General features: G+C 45.3%; 3 protein-coding genes across 5 annotated transcripts in view; 1 reads left to right on the plus strand and 2 right to left on the minus strand.

Moving 5' to 3' along the window:
• Positions 1-830, minus strand: part of BRWD1 (bromodomain and WD repeat domain containing 1) — a 58,390-nt gene extending 57,560 nt beyond the window's left edge. The window contains exons 1-2 of one of the 2 annotated variants that reach the window (XM_027449090.3): positions 352-830; positions 157-215 (exon numbers count right to left, since the gene is read on the minus strand). In XM_027449090.3, the coding sequence (XP_027304891.3) occupies positions 157-215; positions 352-412 (120 nt within the window). In that variant the 5' untranslated portion in view covers positions 413-830. The remainder of the gene's footprint in view (positions 1-156; positions 216-351) is intronic. The other variant, XM_072027060.1, reaches the window with a different exon arrangement.
• Positions 1-14,190, plus strand: part of GET1 (guided entry of tail-anchored proteins factor 1) — a 16,948-nt gene continuing 2,758 nt past the window's right edge. Inside the window, exons 1-4 of one of the 2 annotated variants that reach the window (XM_027449107.3) lie at positions 1-126; positions 11,389-11,554; positions 12,985-13,052; positions 13,924-14,038. In XM_027449107.3, the coding sequence (XP_027304908.1) occupies positions 11,431-11,554; positions 12,985-13,052; positions 13,924-14,038 (307 nt within the window). In that variant the 5' untranslated portion in view covers positions 1-126; positions 11,389-11,430. Of the gene's footprint in view, positions 127-9,860; positions 10,020-11,388; positions 11,555-12,984; positions 13,053-13,923; positions 14,039-14,190 lie in introns of those variants that run through there. The other variant, XM_027449105.3, reaches the window with a different exon arrangement.
• Positions 3,166-9,690, minus strand: HMGN1 (high mobility group nucleosome binding domain 1). Its single transcript, XM_027449108.3, has 6 exons — positions 9,407-9,690; positions 9,119-9,151; positions 8,988-9,017; positions 8,837-8,887; positions 6,251-6,382; positions 3,166-4,149 (listed from the first exon to the last, which is right to left on the minus strand). Exons 1-6 carry the CDS (start codon positions 9,419-9,421, stop codon positions 4,102-4,104), a joined length of 309 nt encoding a protein of 102 aa, XP_027304909.1. The 5' UTR covers positions 9,422-9,690; the 3' UTR covers positions 3,166-4,101.

Genomic DNA, 14,190 nt, shown 5'->3' on the forward strand with positions numbered 1-14,190 from the left:
CGGGGCTCGTCAGGCGGCCGCCGAGGGGCGGGGGGACGGGGGTACCGGCCGCTCACACCTCCCCTGCAATCCTCTCCGCAGCAGCCACCGAACGGCCGAGGGCTCCGAGCGAGCGTGTGCGCCCAGGTGAGCGAGCGGCGGCGCCCCGGTACTCACCTCCAGCGCTCTCCGGCAGGGCCCGGTGGTCAGGAACCGAGCTATGAGGAAGTAGAGCTCTGCGGGAGAGACGGGGACAGACACAGAGACACGGGGAGGGGAGGGAGGGGGGGGTGAGGCTGAGCGGCGGCGGCGGCAGCGGGAAGATGGCGGCAGGGAGCGGCGCCGGCTCCCGCCGCGCCCCGCCGGCGTTACCTGATTCAATGAGCGGCACGGGCGCGCCGCCGGAGCTGGAGGAAGGCGAGGGCTCGGCCATGGCTCGCTTCCCTTCCTCCCTCCCTCCCTCCTGCGGGCGGGCGGCTGGGCTCAGGCGGCGGCGGCAGGCGCGGGCCGGGCCCGGCTCGGCAGAGCCCTGTCAGCGCCCCCTCCCCCTCCTCCCCTCCTCCCTCCTCTGCTCTCCCCCGCCCCCCGCGCTCGCTCTTCCCCCACCCCCCCCCCGCGCCTAGCGCAGCCTCAGCGCCGCCATCGCCGCCTCCGCCTGCGCCACCCGCTGCCGCCGCCCCGCCGCCTCCTGCGCCGCGCCGGGCGGAGGGGAAAAGTAGTCCCGGCTGCCGGCTAGGGCGGTCGGCCGGGAAGGAAGGCGGCCGGCGGGAACCGAGCGCCTCGCCGCGGTGAGGCGGGCGGCGGGGGAGCCGGAGGAGGGAGCGGGACGGAGCGGCGGCGGGAGGGAACCGGAGGGCAGGGCGCGGAAGGATCACGGCCGCGGGGTGGTGGTTATGCGGCTCGGCGGGCGGGGCCGTTCTGTCAGGAGCGGGCGGGGCCACGGCGCGCGCCGGGGCGGTTGCGGCCGTTAGGGCGGTTGGGGCGCTGCGCTCGCGCGGCCGGCGCCCTGTCAGCACCGCGGCCCCTCAGGGCCGCCCGCACGGCCGCGGGTGCCGCAGCGCTCGGCAGGGCGCTGCCGCGGGGAGTTACACAGCCCCCAGCCCAGTTCTCCACACGCAGGGCTGAGAGCCCCTGCCAGTACGCACAACTCCTCGCACTCCCGGCAGCTGAAGCGCTGGGCTGTGCTGTAACGTGCTGACACCTCAAACCGTGTGGCTAAAAGCCGGAGTAGCCCCCGCTTCTATCACCTTGCTTTTCATGGGGCGTGACTGCTTAGCTTGAAATTTCTTCCACCTTAAGTGTTCTGCTTGTGGTGACTAACACTGCTTTTTTGGGAGCTATCATTTTTCTCCCCCTCTTCTCCGAAGCCTGCCCCACCAGCACCTCTCTTTATGGGTAAAGCTGAGACTCCTTTCAGCCCTGAACTACGAACTGACATAGGGTTTCCACGTTCCTGACACAAGTACCCCGTTCCTTTCCTTCTTTCAGTGAGACATTGCCATCCTGTGAAAGGTGGGCTGCCCCCGATTTACCTGATTGCTGAATCCTTTCACTTCCACAATAAAATGAGATTTAACTTTGTCCCCAAGGGTAAATATTAGGGAACAACCATGACAAATATGTTTGAGAGATGTTGGAAGTCAGCAGGGTCTCAGCATTAGAGACTCAAAACACATGAGAAGTAGGCATTCAGTAAGAAGGTAAAAGAGGTTATTTCAGGATACTCACCTGCAAGTTTATTAGTCATTTAACTGATGTTTTTGACCTGGTAAAAACACAAAGAAAGCAAACAGGCCACATAAGCAGCCATTGCACCCTACTACTAAATTTAACAAATAAGCATACGGGAGGTGTTGTAAGGAGTAGCATAAACTTAGTTCAAGCCTTTTAAAATACCACAGAATCTGAAGGCAAAGCCAGGTGCGCTCTGCTAGGAGCACGCCTGTGACAGGATTGGACCAGCAGCACTTTGTGGTCCAGTGTAGGAAGACATCCTCTGTATAAGCTGAGGGAAAACTCATCTTTTCTTAAATAGGTAAGAAGTAAAAAAGGTAAAACATTTTATTGTATGAAAGCAGGTGAGAAATTACTCAGATGAAAGCATTCTTTGAGAAAATAAGTTAGAGGTGAAACTTTTGTGTCTTTTTAGAAGTAACTCTTAGAAGATGAAGACAGCACCAAAAATGAAGAAAACACATACTTGCAGGTGTTAAAAGCATAAACATCATCAAGAGGAAAAAAGAAGAAACAAAAACAAAAAAAGTGTTACTTTTTGATCTTGACTCCTCCCAAGACAAGGTTGACAGCTGACTGGCATCACGCTGATAGGGTAAAGCCCTGCTACTACACACAGCTGCAATACAGCAAAATGAAGTGTGGCTGTGGGGGGGAAACAATTGCACTCTGGGGGAGCAGAAGTGATACTGTCAGAGGTTCTCCCAGTCATAGGTTTCATTTTTTAAGCTAAAGTAACATACACTTAATATGCCCCCTTCTGATGAAAGGCTGTTAATTTATTTTGAATACAGTGAGGGAGAATCAGGGCAGTTCTGTGCTATATGAATGAGCTCTCAGCATGGTTATGTTTTTACTTTTGTTTGAAACCACACTCTGTCAACTTGCAACCCTACATAGCAGGCACAGTTGCTCACACCATGGTTAGCTAACCTAGCAGATCACCAGCATGAAGTCTTCTCGCTCTTCGCTTGCTGCTCCTGCCTGTACTGTTCCCCTGCTTTTCTTCTACGGGTTCCACCGCATGACCCCAGCTAGCTACTTGGGGAAGTTCACAGCCTAGCTTCATTCCCCTGACGAACAGGGAGATCAACAAAACATCAGATGTTTTAAAGTCAAAAATCAACTTTTCCCCAGAAGTTGATCAGGGAAATTCCAATGCAGTTCCATTACATTCCAAAAGAAGTTCCAATACAACAGTTAACACAAGAGGATTGCTTTGCACTCCTTCCTCAGAGAACACACGAGCGAGCACACGGGCCATCTCTCAGATGGCAGACAAGAAGATCGGATGCTGTTTTTTCAAAAGCCAAAGCAGCACCACTACACTATCAGCTTTCAATCTCTAAGTCCACTCAAGATTGCAACTATGGTTTTCTACTTGCTGCTCACTGCCTGCGTTACCACCAATCTCATGGAAAAGCATGGGTTTTACCAACATTAAGAATACAGTTAGGAATCAAAACCAGTAGGTATTTATTTATTCATTGTTTTCCAACAGAAACACAACATGTTCAATGACTACACCACTTATACTGTGAGTTGTCATAGTCAATGCAGGAGCTACCGAAACATCCTTTCTTAATCAAGATGTATTTGGCTTTTGTTTGGTGATCACAGACACTACAAACAATTTTACAATTGTTTTTATTCACATAGGGTTTTTTAATCTAAAAACTATAGTTTTTTTTTCTAAACCTGTTTCAAATACTTTTCATCTGATCACTGTAGACAAGCTGTCCTTGAAAATAGGATGTGAAGTGCCAGCTGACATTAAGTCTACCAATCAGAAACTTTTACCTATTCAGCATTTAAAGTAAAAATCTCCAATCTTTCACACCACAATTACAAAGTTGTTGAGAAAAATCAAGCTGCACCTACCAAAAATAACTTTGTCACAGATATACATCACTCAGCAAGAAATCCAACACTAGGGAGCAGTTTATTAGGTAAGCAATTCTACTGATGGTACAACCATAGATAAATAACTACAATGTTAAGACATCCTCAACATATCGTTACGAACTCTGAAGTCTAAACCTGTGTTATGCTTCATTTAGTAGGATAGAAAAATTGTCCCTCACAATCTATGGAACGTGAAGCCCCATCAAGACTTCAAAAACCCCCTCCTTTATGGAACATTCCAGTAATTTCTGGTTTCATAGAAAACAGACAACCAGTACATGATTTTACCACTTAAAAAAAAGCATTTACACGTATCTAAATATGTAAAAAAATGGGTTGGGTTGGGATTCTCTCCTTTTTAAAAATGTGTTTTCTACAACTACTAAAAAACTTGCATTTACAAAATAGTTGATAAAAATATTCCTCTGAATTGTACAAGAAGAAAAGTATAAGGACCACCAATCGAAGACTTGGTACCAGATGTTAGTCAGACTTAGCTTCTTTCTCTACTGCTGCATCAGATGCTTGGGTCTGAAAAGAAGGGAGAAAACAAAACACTTTAACGTGAAAAATTTCTAAGCAATGAAGTCTTCTAGTTCATAGCATTTTTTATGTGCAATTGAGTTAACTTGACATACAGAACAACCATGACTTGTTTCTACACACCACGCTTTGTAGTCTTAATTAATCGGTGCCATGATCTGCTCATGTCTCTTGGACAATAACCTACTAAAGCCAAGCTTTCTTGAAAGACCTTTTATCTCAGATGCATCAGTGTGGATTTCAGAATGTTGTTATTGTTACTACTCAATATGTGCTGAAAAGGATTTATTTTTTTTTTTAAAAAAAAAAAGCCTATTTCAGTAATTACTGCCTTTATGAAAGGATTGTTTTTTTTTTTAAACTTTAAAATCCTTGTGTAAAGCTGTGCTTAGAAAAAACATTATAGATGCATTTTATGCACCCAAGTGCAGCACTGAACATTTTCAAATCTTAGTACATTTTGAGGCGAGCAAGATTCAGTATCGGATGGACCTAAACATCACTTTGTAAAAGTACACTGAACATAGCAGAGCTACATCATTTTTAAGTCAAGCTTCTATATACTGTACTTCAGAACAAGTTCGTACAAACTTAATTGATGACAATTGTAACCCCATTTGTATAGGAAAACTCACTGCTTTGCAACATAGTTTAAAAAAAGGAACATAATATTATTGTCAACATAAAAACTATGCTTAATTTAACTATTCCAAGGCTTTGCAGCACCAACAGGAGAAGATACTATTTAATCACAGTACTACCAAAACAGGAACCCTAACACCAGCTGTCTTCACTGCCACCTGGGGGAAGGCTTTGGAAGGTACAGTAACCATTTTTCCCCACAGGCACCACACTCTTTTTATACTGTAGGAATTCACTGTCCATCCAGGACACTGAATTAACACCAGCATCACTGCCTGTATTGGTTGATAACAATAGTACTTAATGTTAAACTGGATAGGCTGCTTTGTCTGGACTTGGGTATTTTATTAGTTCATTAGTCTTACGTTGGTCACCCCAGTCAAAATCACAGAAGATGTGCCCCCAAAATCATCATCCATTCCTTTGGTTTAAGTCGTCTTTACACCAGATGAGAAACATCACCAGATTTCAATTTGTTATTACTGACATGCCACGTGCACAAATTGAAGGCCTGAATTACACAACTGTGACAGACAAGAGCCACGTACAAACTCCAGCCTACCAATGAATTGCTACTTATAGCATCTTTTCACAAACATCACACTCTAAGTGTGCAAATAAAAAACATTACTCCAAGCAAATTATCCTGCATGCTCGAATATCAACCTTCCTTACACACAAAACCCCAAAACTATCTACCTAAAAAACAGTTTTCCCCTACTTGAAAATACATTTGCACACTGAAAAAAAAAGGAAACTTAATACACAAACTAGACAAGAAGAACAAATCACATTTAAATTTAAAACAAATCCTCTGAAGATCTGACCAAACTCAACTGACTAACTGAAGTGAGCAAGGCAGTCAACACCACAGAAACCTCAGAGTAATTCTAAGCCTACAGGAAAACTTGCTTTATCCAATTGTTAAGCAGCTGCCGCAGGAGGTGCTGCTGCTCCCTACAAATCTCATCCTAAATTTAAAAATAAGAGATGCCCATCTTCTAGAAAAACAGTAGTTTGAAGGATGTTTTAAGTTAAAATGATCACTAATTCCAAAAAAAAGAACCACAGCCATTTTAGCAAGGTATTACAATCAAGACTAATTTGGCACGTTCCTCAACAACTGTTGGAAGTTCTTGCACCTTTTTCTACCATCCCTGCACCAGCCTTTCCCTTCTCCCATCTGGCAAAATTTCTTGGTGAAGGACATTACTTTAGTAAAATTCTCACCTTTTTTCAGCATTTCAGGGACTGTTACCATATCACTGCAACTCTTTTTCGGGCAACTAGAATTTACCTGGCTTATCTACTAGTGTTTTGATAACCTTTTTTCTTTGCACAGAAGTAGACTCTAGTAAAAGAACTGCATGTGTTTCTGATAGATGTTTAGGTAACCAGTACAGTAAGTTACTCAGCTGTTTTAGAATAAAGAATACAGACAATTTACCTCCTCACTTTTCGTTTCCCCATTTTCTGCAGGCAAGTTGTCCTTTGTCTGTTCTTGGTTTGTCTCTTCCGTCTGTTTTCCTTTAGGCCCCTTTTTCCCCTTTGACTGAGCTTTCTTGTCCTCAGACTTATCCTACAATTAAATCAATTTGCAGTAAGTAAGTTCATATAACCTACAAGGTAAACTTTGAAAACAATTAAACAAGAACAAGATGGACTTGCCAAACAGCAAGAGCTGTAACCAACAACCAGTGAGCTAATACACAGTTGAATTGCAAAAAAAAGCCTCTTCCAAACTACATACAGACAATCCCTATTCCGTGCAGTCAGTACATGAGAGAATCAAATCAGGACAAGATAAACCTCTCCTTTTCTCTTCCATCCCTCAACCCTGAACAGCACACATTATGACAACGTTAGGCTCACAGAATCTAAAACCACCGCACCGTACAGTAACTAAAAGCACTGCTTAGAGCGGTACAAGCCCATCTGGAAAAACCTATCAGAAAGAAAAATGGTAGTACTTAATTCTAGCGGCATGACAGAACAATTTGTCTTATGTGCTTTAAGTTCTTGCCACAGAGCTAAAAAACCAAACCAGCAGTGAAGTCCTTCCACTTTGTATATCACATCCTCTCTACCTGGCGTCACTGCTGTTAAACAGACTGAGAAAAGTATTTGCTCAAGCTATTTTTGTATAAACCTGTAACATATCCTACCAGATACTCCTTACAGCAGCCAAATGCTACAAAGTTTGCCTGTCCCCCAGATGATCCTCAAAATATTTATGTCAATTAACACTGACATAGGAGCACTGTTTTCGACACCACCTGTCAAACACTAGCATCACAATTTAATGATACTAACAAAAGTTTTTCGTAAATGACAAACTAGCACTTTTTCTGGGCAGGTTCTATTTGAGTAAGTGACGAGAATGTAATGCACTTATACTTCTAAGCTGAAGACTACTATGCTGATCTCCCTTAAGGTGCATCTCTAATCCCATTAAAAATACAGTGTGCACTCCACGGAAGGATATTCTTCAACTTATGCCCTATTTTATTGTCTCCGACCTAAAATCCACTCTGATAAAAAAAGAGTTCTCATTTTTTTTCATTCTACGCACTGCAGAAACATGCAGCTCTGATTACAGACCAGTGGGTCAGATGTATTCCATACTTTGTGAGGAACACTTCGCACAAAAACAAAAAAGCATCAGGCTACTGGGCTACTTTACACAACTTTTTACTAGCTGTTTAAATACATTTCCTATTCTATATGTATGTGTATGCAAAACATTGTCTTCATAATACAATTTTGCCAAGTGATTGTAACCATTGAGCAAAAGTTTTAGGTGTTTTACACTGCTGGACACAAACATGCAGTAAGGTACACACATATACAGAGGGCGCAACGTAAAAGAACAAAAAAACACTGCAGCATGTTCTATCCACTAACTACACAGTCAATGTCCACAGAACTTCAAAAATGCCCTTGTATTGCTTTCAGAAAATTATTTATTAATTTTAAAATCCTCCAGAACACAGAGATGAATTAAAATACACTGAAGAAAAAACCCAGTAGAAGTAGTAAATGCTCGGACTCAGTATTACAAAACCAGGTACCAATCTCACACCACACAGACTCTGTGTTTCAATTTTCAAAATAGCAGTCTCCAACTAGTGGCATCAGCAATTAGATGCACCACTGAGAAAAACACTTGAAAGAAGGAACTGAAAAATGGAAAGCTTTCAAAAACCTTTTGGCTGTAAACTCAGAGAATAGGAGCACACCAATATTCAATCCATTGGAAGGAAGGTATAGTACTGACCAGTTGAGCAGAACCATAAAAGCGAAGACATCAGAAGGCCCACAAAGCAGAATTCTGTACTAGCATCTCTGAAACACTGTAAGCCATATATTTGACAAAAAAAAATCAAGCCAACCCCCCTTATAATCATAAACGAGCACACAAAAATGCATACACCAACATGCCAATAGATACAGAGCCTCTTCATTTATTTAAGAATAACATTTTACACCTCAACTATTGACCAGTTCAGGCTATACTGAAAAATTTGGAAGATTATGCTAAGCCACAAAAAGATACACAGAGACACAAAGCTTGACTACTTGAATGGAAGCGTGGATCTTTTTCTACAGCTTGGCTAAGTACTTCAAATGTTTTTCTGCTGCAAAACGCTGCTTTAATTTGAAAGCATATTCTATCCCCTTCTGTTTGACAGCAGCAAAATCCAATTCTGTGCACAGCTGTCACAATCAGCACCAAAATACCACCTAACAACCAACAAAGCAGTGCCTGTGTTTCTCTGCAATACTTTGAGTGTTTTACAAGGGCCTAACCAAGCAGGATGGCATGAAAGTCTCTGGTGCACCTGTAGGTCCCACTACAAGTACGCCAAACCTATCCTTTAGCAAAAGGGGCAATCCAAAAGGGAAAGGGATAAGATGAATACAAACGTTCAGACACCAGGCATCCATGGTGTGAGGCGGGAAGGTCCCCAGCCGCCTGCAGAGCCAACCGTACCTCCACCTCCCCTCCCTCCCCTCTTCCCCGCTCTCTCACCTTTGCCGCCAGCTTTTTGGGTTTCGGCTCTGCTTTGGCAGGAGCGGGTTTCTGAGGAGACAACAACGCGTCAGGGCCCGGCCGCCAGCCCTCCCTTAGCCCCTGCAGGGGCCGCCTCCCACCTCGCACCCCCCCTACTCCCCCTACTCACAGCAGACAGCCGCGCCGACCGCCTCTTGGGCTGCGGGGAAGAGAAGCACAAAGACCCGCGGCGTCAGAGCCAGCAGCGCGACCACCCCCCACCCCCCCATTCACCCCCAACCCCCCCCATGTACAACTCACCTCCTCCGCGGCCTCCCCTCCGGCCGCGCTCACCTGCCAACACAAACACCGCGCCTCAGGCGCCTGGGGGCGGGGCGCGGCCTCACCTCACGTGACACCGCCCCCCCCTCACCCCCCTTAACCCCCCCCGCTTTGGGAGCAGAACCTTCCAGACGCCGCCGTTGGGCGCTGCTGAGGGGATTTGGGGAGGGAGGGGGGGGGGGTTGGGGTCGCTCCGCTCCTCCCTCAGCCGCCTCTCCGCGCCCCGCAGCCCCCCCCCGGCCCTTTTCTCCCCCCCTATGGCTTCACCTTTCTCTTCGGCATGGCTCCAGCCGCAGCCCCGCGGTGCCCGCTCCCTCCCTCCCTCGGTTCTCTCGCCCCCCCTTGCCCCGCTGCGCGCCGGGTGCCTCACGGCGAGCCGCTGCGGCCGCCCGCCCGCCAGCCGCGCCGCGCAGGGAAGCCGCCCCCCCCCATCCCAGCAGCGCCAGCGGCGCCGCAACAGGATCCAGCCGGATTGGAGGCGGCGGCAGGAGGCGGGTGGGGGGTAAGAAGGAGGAGGGGGGCGCCCCGCTCCGCTCCGCTCCTCTCCGCTCCCCGCCCGGCCCTGCCCCTGCCCTGCCCTTCCCGCCGGGCTGACCCGGCCCTCCCGCGGGGCGCCCCTCAGCGCCTCCCGCCGGCTGCGCGAGCGGGTTGAGGGGAGGGCGGGGCGGCCCCGCTGATTGGCCGGCCGCCGTCACGTGGGCTCGGCCGCCTCCCGCCGCTCGGCCCCTCGCGCAGGCGCTGTGGGGGGTTTTTGGTGGTGGAGGGAGGAGGGGGGGGTGTGGCTCGCGGCATGGCGGAGAGCGGCGCGTGGCTGCTGGTGCTGAGCGCCGTGCTGGGCTGCAGCGCGCTCAAGGTGCTGCTGCCCTCCTGCTCCGCCGCCGTGAGTGACGTCACCGCCCCGCCCCGCCGGCCGTTAGCCGCCATTTCGTTGCTGAGGGAGGGCCGGGGAGGGCGGGGGGTGCTTGTGAGGTGGGGGTGCCCCGTGAAATGCTCGGGGGGATTAACGAGTTTCCCTTCTGCTCCTATCAATAAATCGGTGTTATATGGGGTGCTGCATGCTGTTGGATAAGGGATAGGAGTCCTTTAAAGCGTAAATTAATGGTCCTTTGGGAGTCAGCTCGGTGTTGCCACCTATGAGTAGTAAAACCCTCAGCGCTCTGCTGTGGTTGGTGACAAAGTAATGGTCTGGTTGACTGAGCTACTGGTAACGCGACTTTGGGGAAAAACGGGCAACTGTGTTGAGAAAGCTAGGGATAATTCCCAAACAACTGGAGGGGAAGAGATGTTACATCCCTTGTGCTTTTCATCCCGAGGTAAAAGAGTTCGTGAACCAACCTCATGAAATGAAAATGGAGAAACATTTTTATTAAAAAAAAAAAAAAGAAGATGATTGCTAACATGATGCATTATTGCATTGTCACATTTCTGCCCCTGGAAATTCTTTTTTTTTTTTTTCTAAAAAAGTATAAGAAGTTTGTGTTTAAATGCTTGGGTAAGATGTAGAAAGAAATAGCAAATGGAAATCTGCATTTCTACTCTTGAGGCAGCAGTAAGATGCTGCACCAGAAGGATCACAACTCAAATTCAGTTCTTGTGCTTCTGAGAGCCCAGGCTGTAATCTGTAATTGAGAGGAGTGGTTCCCAGTTTCTGAGCCTTATGTAATTGGTGAGGTCTGAAACCAGGCTCCTGTGAATAAAATTTGACATGTTAATTAGTTCAGACCCGTGCTGCAGTTCCTGAATCTGGAAATGGGAATGATGAGTGTAAGGAGCATTGGTGGAGCTGGGGAGAGTAGTGATGAAAAGGACTGCTTCCCTGGTCCTCCTGCAAGTCTGTGATCCAAGAAGTGCAAGATGAGAATTGCAAGGAGGGAAGACAGCACTTTGGCTGAGGATGCAGGGACAGGGTCCTGGGTGGTTCAAAAGGTCTCAGAAGGCAGCATCACTGAGAGTGGGGAGATGAAGGCAGAAGTAGAAAAGGCAGTTAACCACCGTTAGAAAAGTTGAAAATCACTGCTTTATGGGAACAACTTTCTTTGACCCTTTTTGGTTTGTTTCTTAACTGAGAGTAAGATTTTTTGTCTCTTAGAACATGTTACACTTGTAAAGCTTTTCATGTGTATTGGTGAAAGGGTCTTGTTTTATGGGGGCTTTTGAGTACATAAATATGAGATAATGATTTATACATACTGATAGCAGAATTCTGGAATAAATAAATAAATAAGTGGTATTATTTCTTTATTTTTTAGATATCCAGGTTGTTACAAAAGGATGCAGAGCAGGAATCCCAAATGAGAGCTGAAATCCAGAACATGAAGCAAGAACTCTCAACCATTAGTATGATGGACGAGTTTGCTAGATATGCCCGTCTGGAAAGAAAGATCAACAAGATGACTGACAAGCTTAAAACTCATGGTAGAGTGCAGTGTTTACTCCCTTTTCTACTTCCTGAAAAAAAAAATAATTTTACAAGCATGTTTTCATTTTTAAGTATATTTCTCTTTCAACTCTCCACCTCTCCTTATCCATCTCCATTGTTTCCCCCCCCCCTTTTTTTTTTTTACCCTTTAATAGAGCATGGCTCTGTATTTATTGGTGAGGGAGTAATTTAAATACAAAATTTTTCTTACAAGGATTTTTTTCATCCTTCTCAGTAATGCCTATTTCTGGATCATGTTTTGAATAATTTGGCAAAGTCCTTTGCCATTAACAAAAGTAGTGTAGTAAGGCTGCATATCTTCATTGCAAAAGGATAAACTGCTTGGTTGGGGCTGTTTGGTTGCTGTGCTGCAAAATGCTGGAGAGGAAGTGTTGATCTGTAAGGTAACCGGACAAGATCTTTGCTGTCATTTTGCAATCCCGTTTGACCAAACACAGTGGCTTTTATGATAAAGCTGTACTGGTGTGGCTCCACTGGGATGATCCATTATCTCATGGCAGAAAGTACATGTAAACCTTTGGCACCAGGGCTTTTGTTCTCGTCTTTGTCCGAACTCACTAACTGAACTTAATAAGATAGGAGAATACTTGCTTTGTCTGCCTCTTCTGTGCAGAATGCCGGGATGTTTATATGCTTCTTGCTCGGAGAAAGGACAGTCTTTACAACTGGCGGTTTTGGATTGTTGTCAGTAGCATTATCCTTTACCAGTAATTTCAGTTAAACTAGATTTGAGGAGTATACTTAGCAGCCAACAACATTGTTCTAGAAAACTTCAGGGCACCGTTATGTTTGAAGATGTGCCGTCTTCACTGGGCTTCTCTACGCAGGTCTGGGGTTCTGCCAGAGAAGATGAGTAGGCATGAGAATTTTGGATATTGAATCTGGCAAAGATCGATTCAGTGCAGGAATAGTCTTGTTGTGAATAGGCTTTAGCTGTGTTCCTGAATGAAATAAGGCAACAAGTGCATCTGCTAAAGCCATCATTCTCCCATTTTGTGAAAGGGGAAAACTTCTGTTATGCTCCATCTAAAGAAGGTTCTTAAATTAGACAACACAGTGACTGCTCTCATTTGGGAGCAGCATTCTTCATTACAGATGTCATTTCTCTGTCCAGGATTTCAGTGTTTTGCGACTCTTCATGGTATCATTAATAAGAAACTCGTATGTGATATGGACCTAGCACTTCTTTACTTTCAGTATACCTATGAGTCCTTTCAAAAGAGATTTGTAAACAGTTATGTTTAAACTGATGTTTAACAGTAACGTGATGTGATGTTTAAACAGGTATGTGATGTTTAACAGTAATGTCCTTATTTGAATACTGTAATATTAACAATTTACTAGTTTTATGTAAGTATAATTTACTATTATACATAATGCAGAGTAATATTTTTTCTTTCAACAGTGAAAGCACGAACTGCCCAATTAGCCAAAATAAAGTGGGTTATAAATATTGTATTCTACATCGTACAAGTAAGTAAATATTTTATTACCAGTACAAGCTACGAACTAAATCCTTGGCAGTGTTACAAATCTCTTCTGCATTTACTGGCTGTATAGTTCTGTGTCAGTTGTAGAGGTGTTTGGCATCCCAATGACACAATGCATACCAAACCGAAACAATTTCTTAGATGTAGAAAGGGGAGATGCTGCTGATAGGGTCTGGTAGTTGTGGATGAAAGGAGTTTGGGATATTCTTGAAGCTCTGTTTTTCTAGTTTTGAGATGACAAGATAGGAGTTTGTCATAGCTCTTCTATCACTGTTGTTTTGTTTTGTTTGTTTTATTTCTATGCAGTGTTAAAGAGACAGGAAAGTTCTGATACGTGTATATGTATATTTTGCTTCTGTTTTTGAAAATGTAAAATGTGCTTCAGCTGTGGACGCAAATCTCCTTTTACAGCTGCCACACGTTTACGCACAGCGCCTCAGCAGATTATCTCTGTAGTTCAGACTTGATGCCAAGGAATTGTCAAATAAGGAGAAGAGTGCTTAACCTGAAAATGTATTTTGGGTAATGTGAAAGCCAGTTGGATTCCTAGCAGACAAGGATTAGGGCTAAAAACAATCATCAGAATGTAACAATTTGTATTACTATTTTTATCCAGGCTAGATTTGCCCCAAGGTCTCACAAGAAAGCAGTAGCTTTTAGTGTCTTACTGCTACCTGTGTGTCAAGTTAAGGTCATACCAGTTTAAAAATATTTTGAATTTGTTTGAGAATAATGTATAATATCAGAGAAGCTATATTCTTTCATTAGAATTTGAGATTTACTGATGCAAAATAGCAGTAGAAATCTACTTTGATGTGTATTGTTACTGAAGCTAACAAAAATTTCCACTCTAGGCTGCCCTGATGATCTCTCTCATTTGGAAATACTACTCTGAACCAGTTACAGTGCTTCCAAGCAAATGGCTCGCTCCAGTGGAGCGCTTGGTAGCCTTTCCTACTGGGGTGGCAGGTAAGGACATTTTACAGGGTGTTTTACTGTAGAAAACATACTTCCCAAGCCCATATGGATGCCAAGAGTGTAATGGAGCAAGCATGGACTCAAAACACTGCTTCTGCACATTTTGTAATAGCAATGTGGGGAGTTTGAGACATTCTTTGCCA

The sequence above is a fragment of the Anas platyrhynchos genome, chromosome 1 (assembly GCF_047663525.1).
Source record: "Anas platyrhynchos isolate ZD024472 breed Pekin duck chromosome 1, IASCAAS_PekinDuck_T2T, whole genome shotgun sequence".
NCBI classification, from domain to species: Eukaryota; Metazoa; Chordata; class Aves; order Anseriformes; family Anatidae; genus Anas; species Anas platyrhynchos.

Bases quoted from the DNA above. Each gene is read 5' to 3' on its own strand.
- HMGN1 (XM_027449108.3), bottom strand. The intron at 8,888-8,987 runs GTGAGTAGGGGG...TTGTCTCCTCAG, and splicing joins GGTCGGCGCGGCTGTCTGCT to AAACCCGCTCCTGCCAAAGC. The intron at 6,383-8,836 runs GTGAGAGAGCGG...ATTTAATTGTAG, and splicing joins CCAAAAAGCTGGCGGCAAAG to GATAAGTCTGAGGACAAGAA.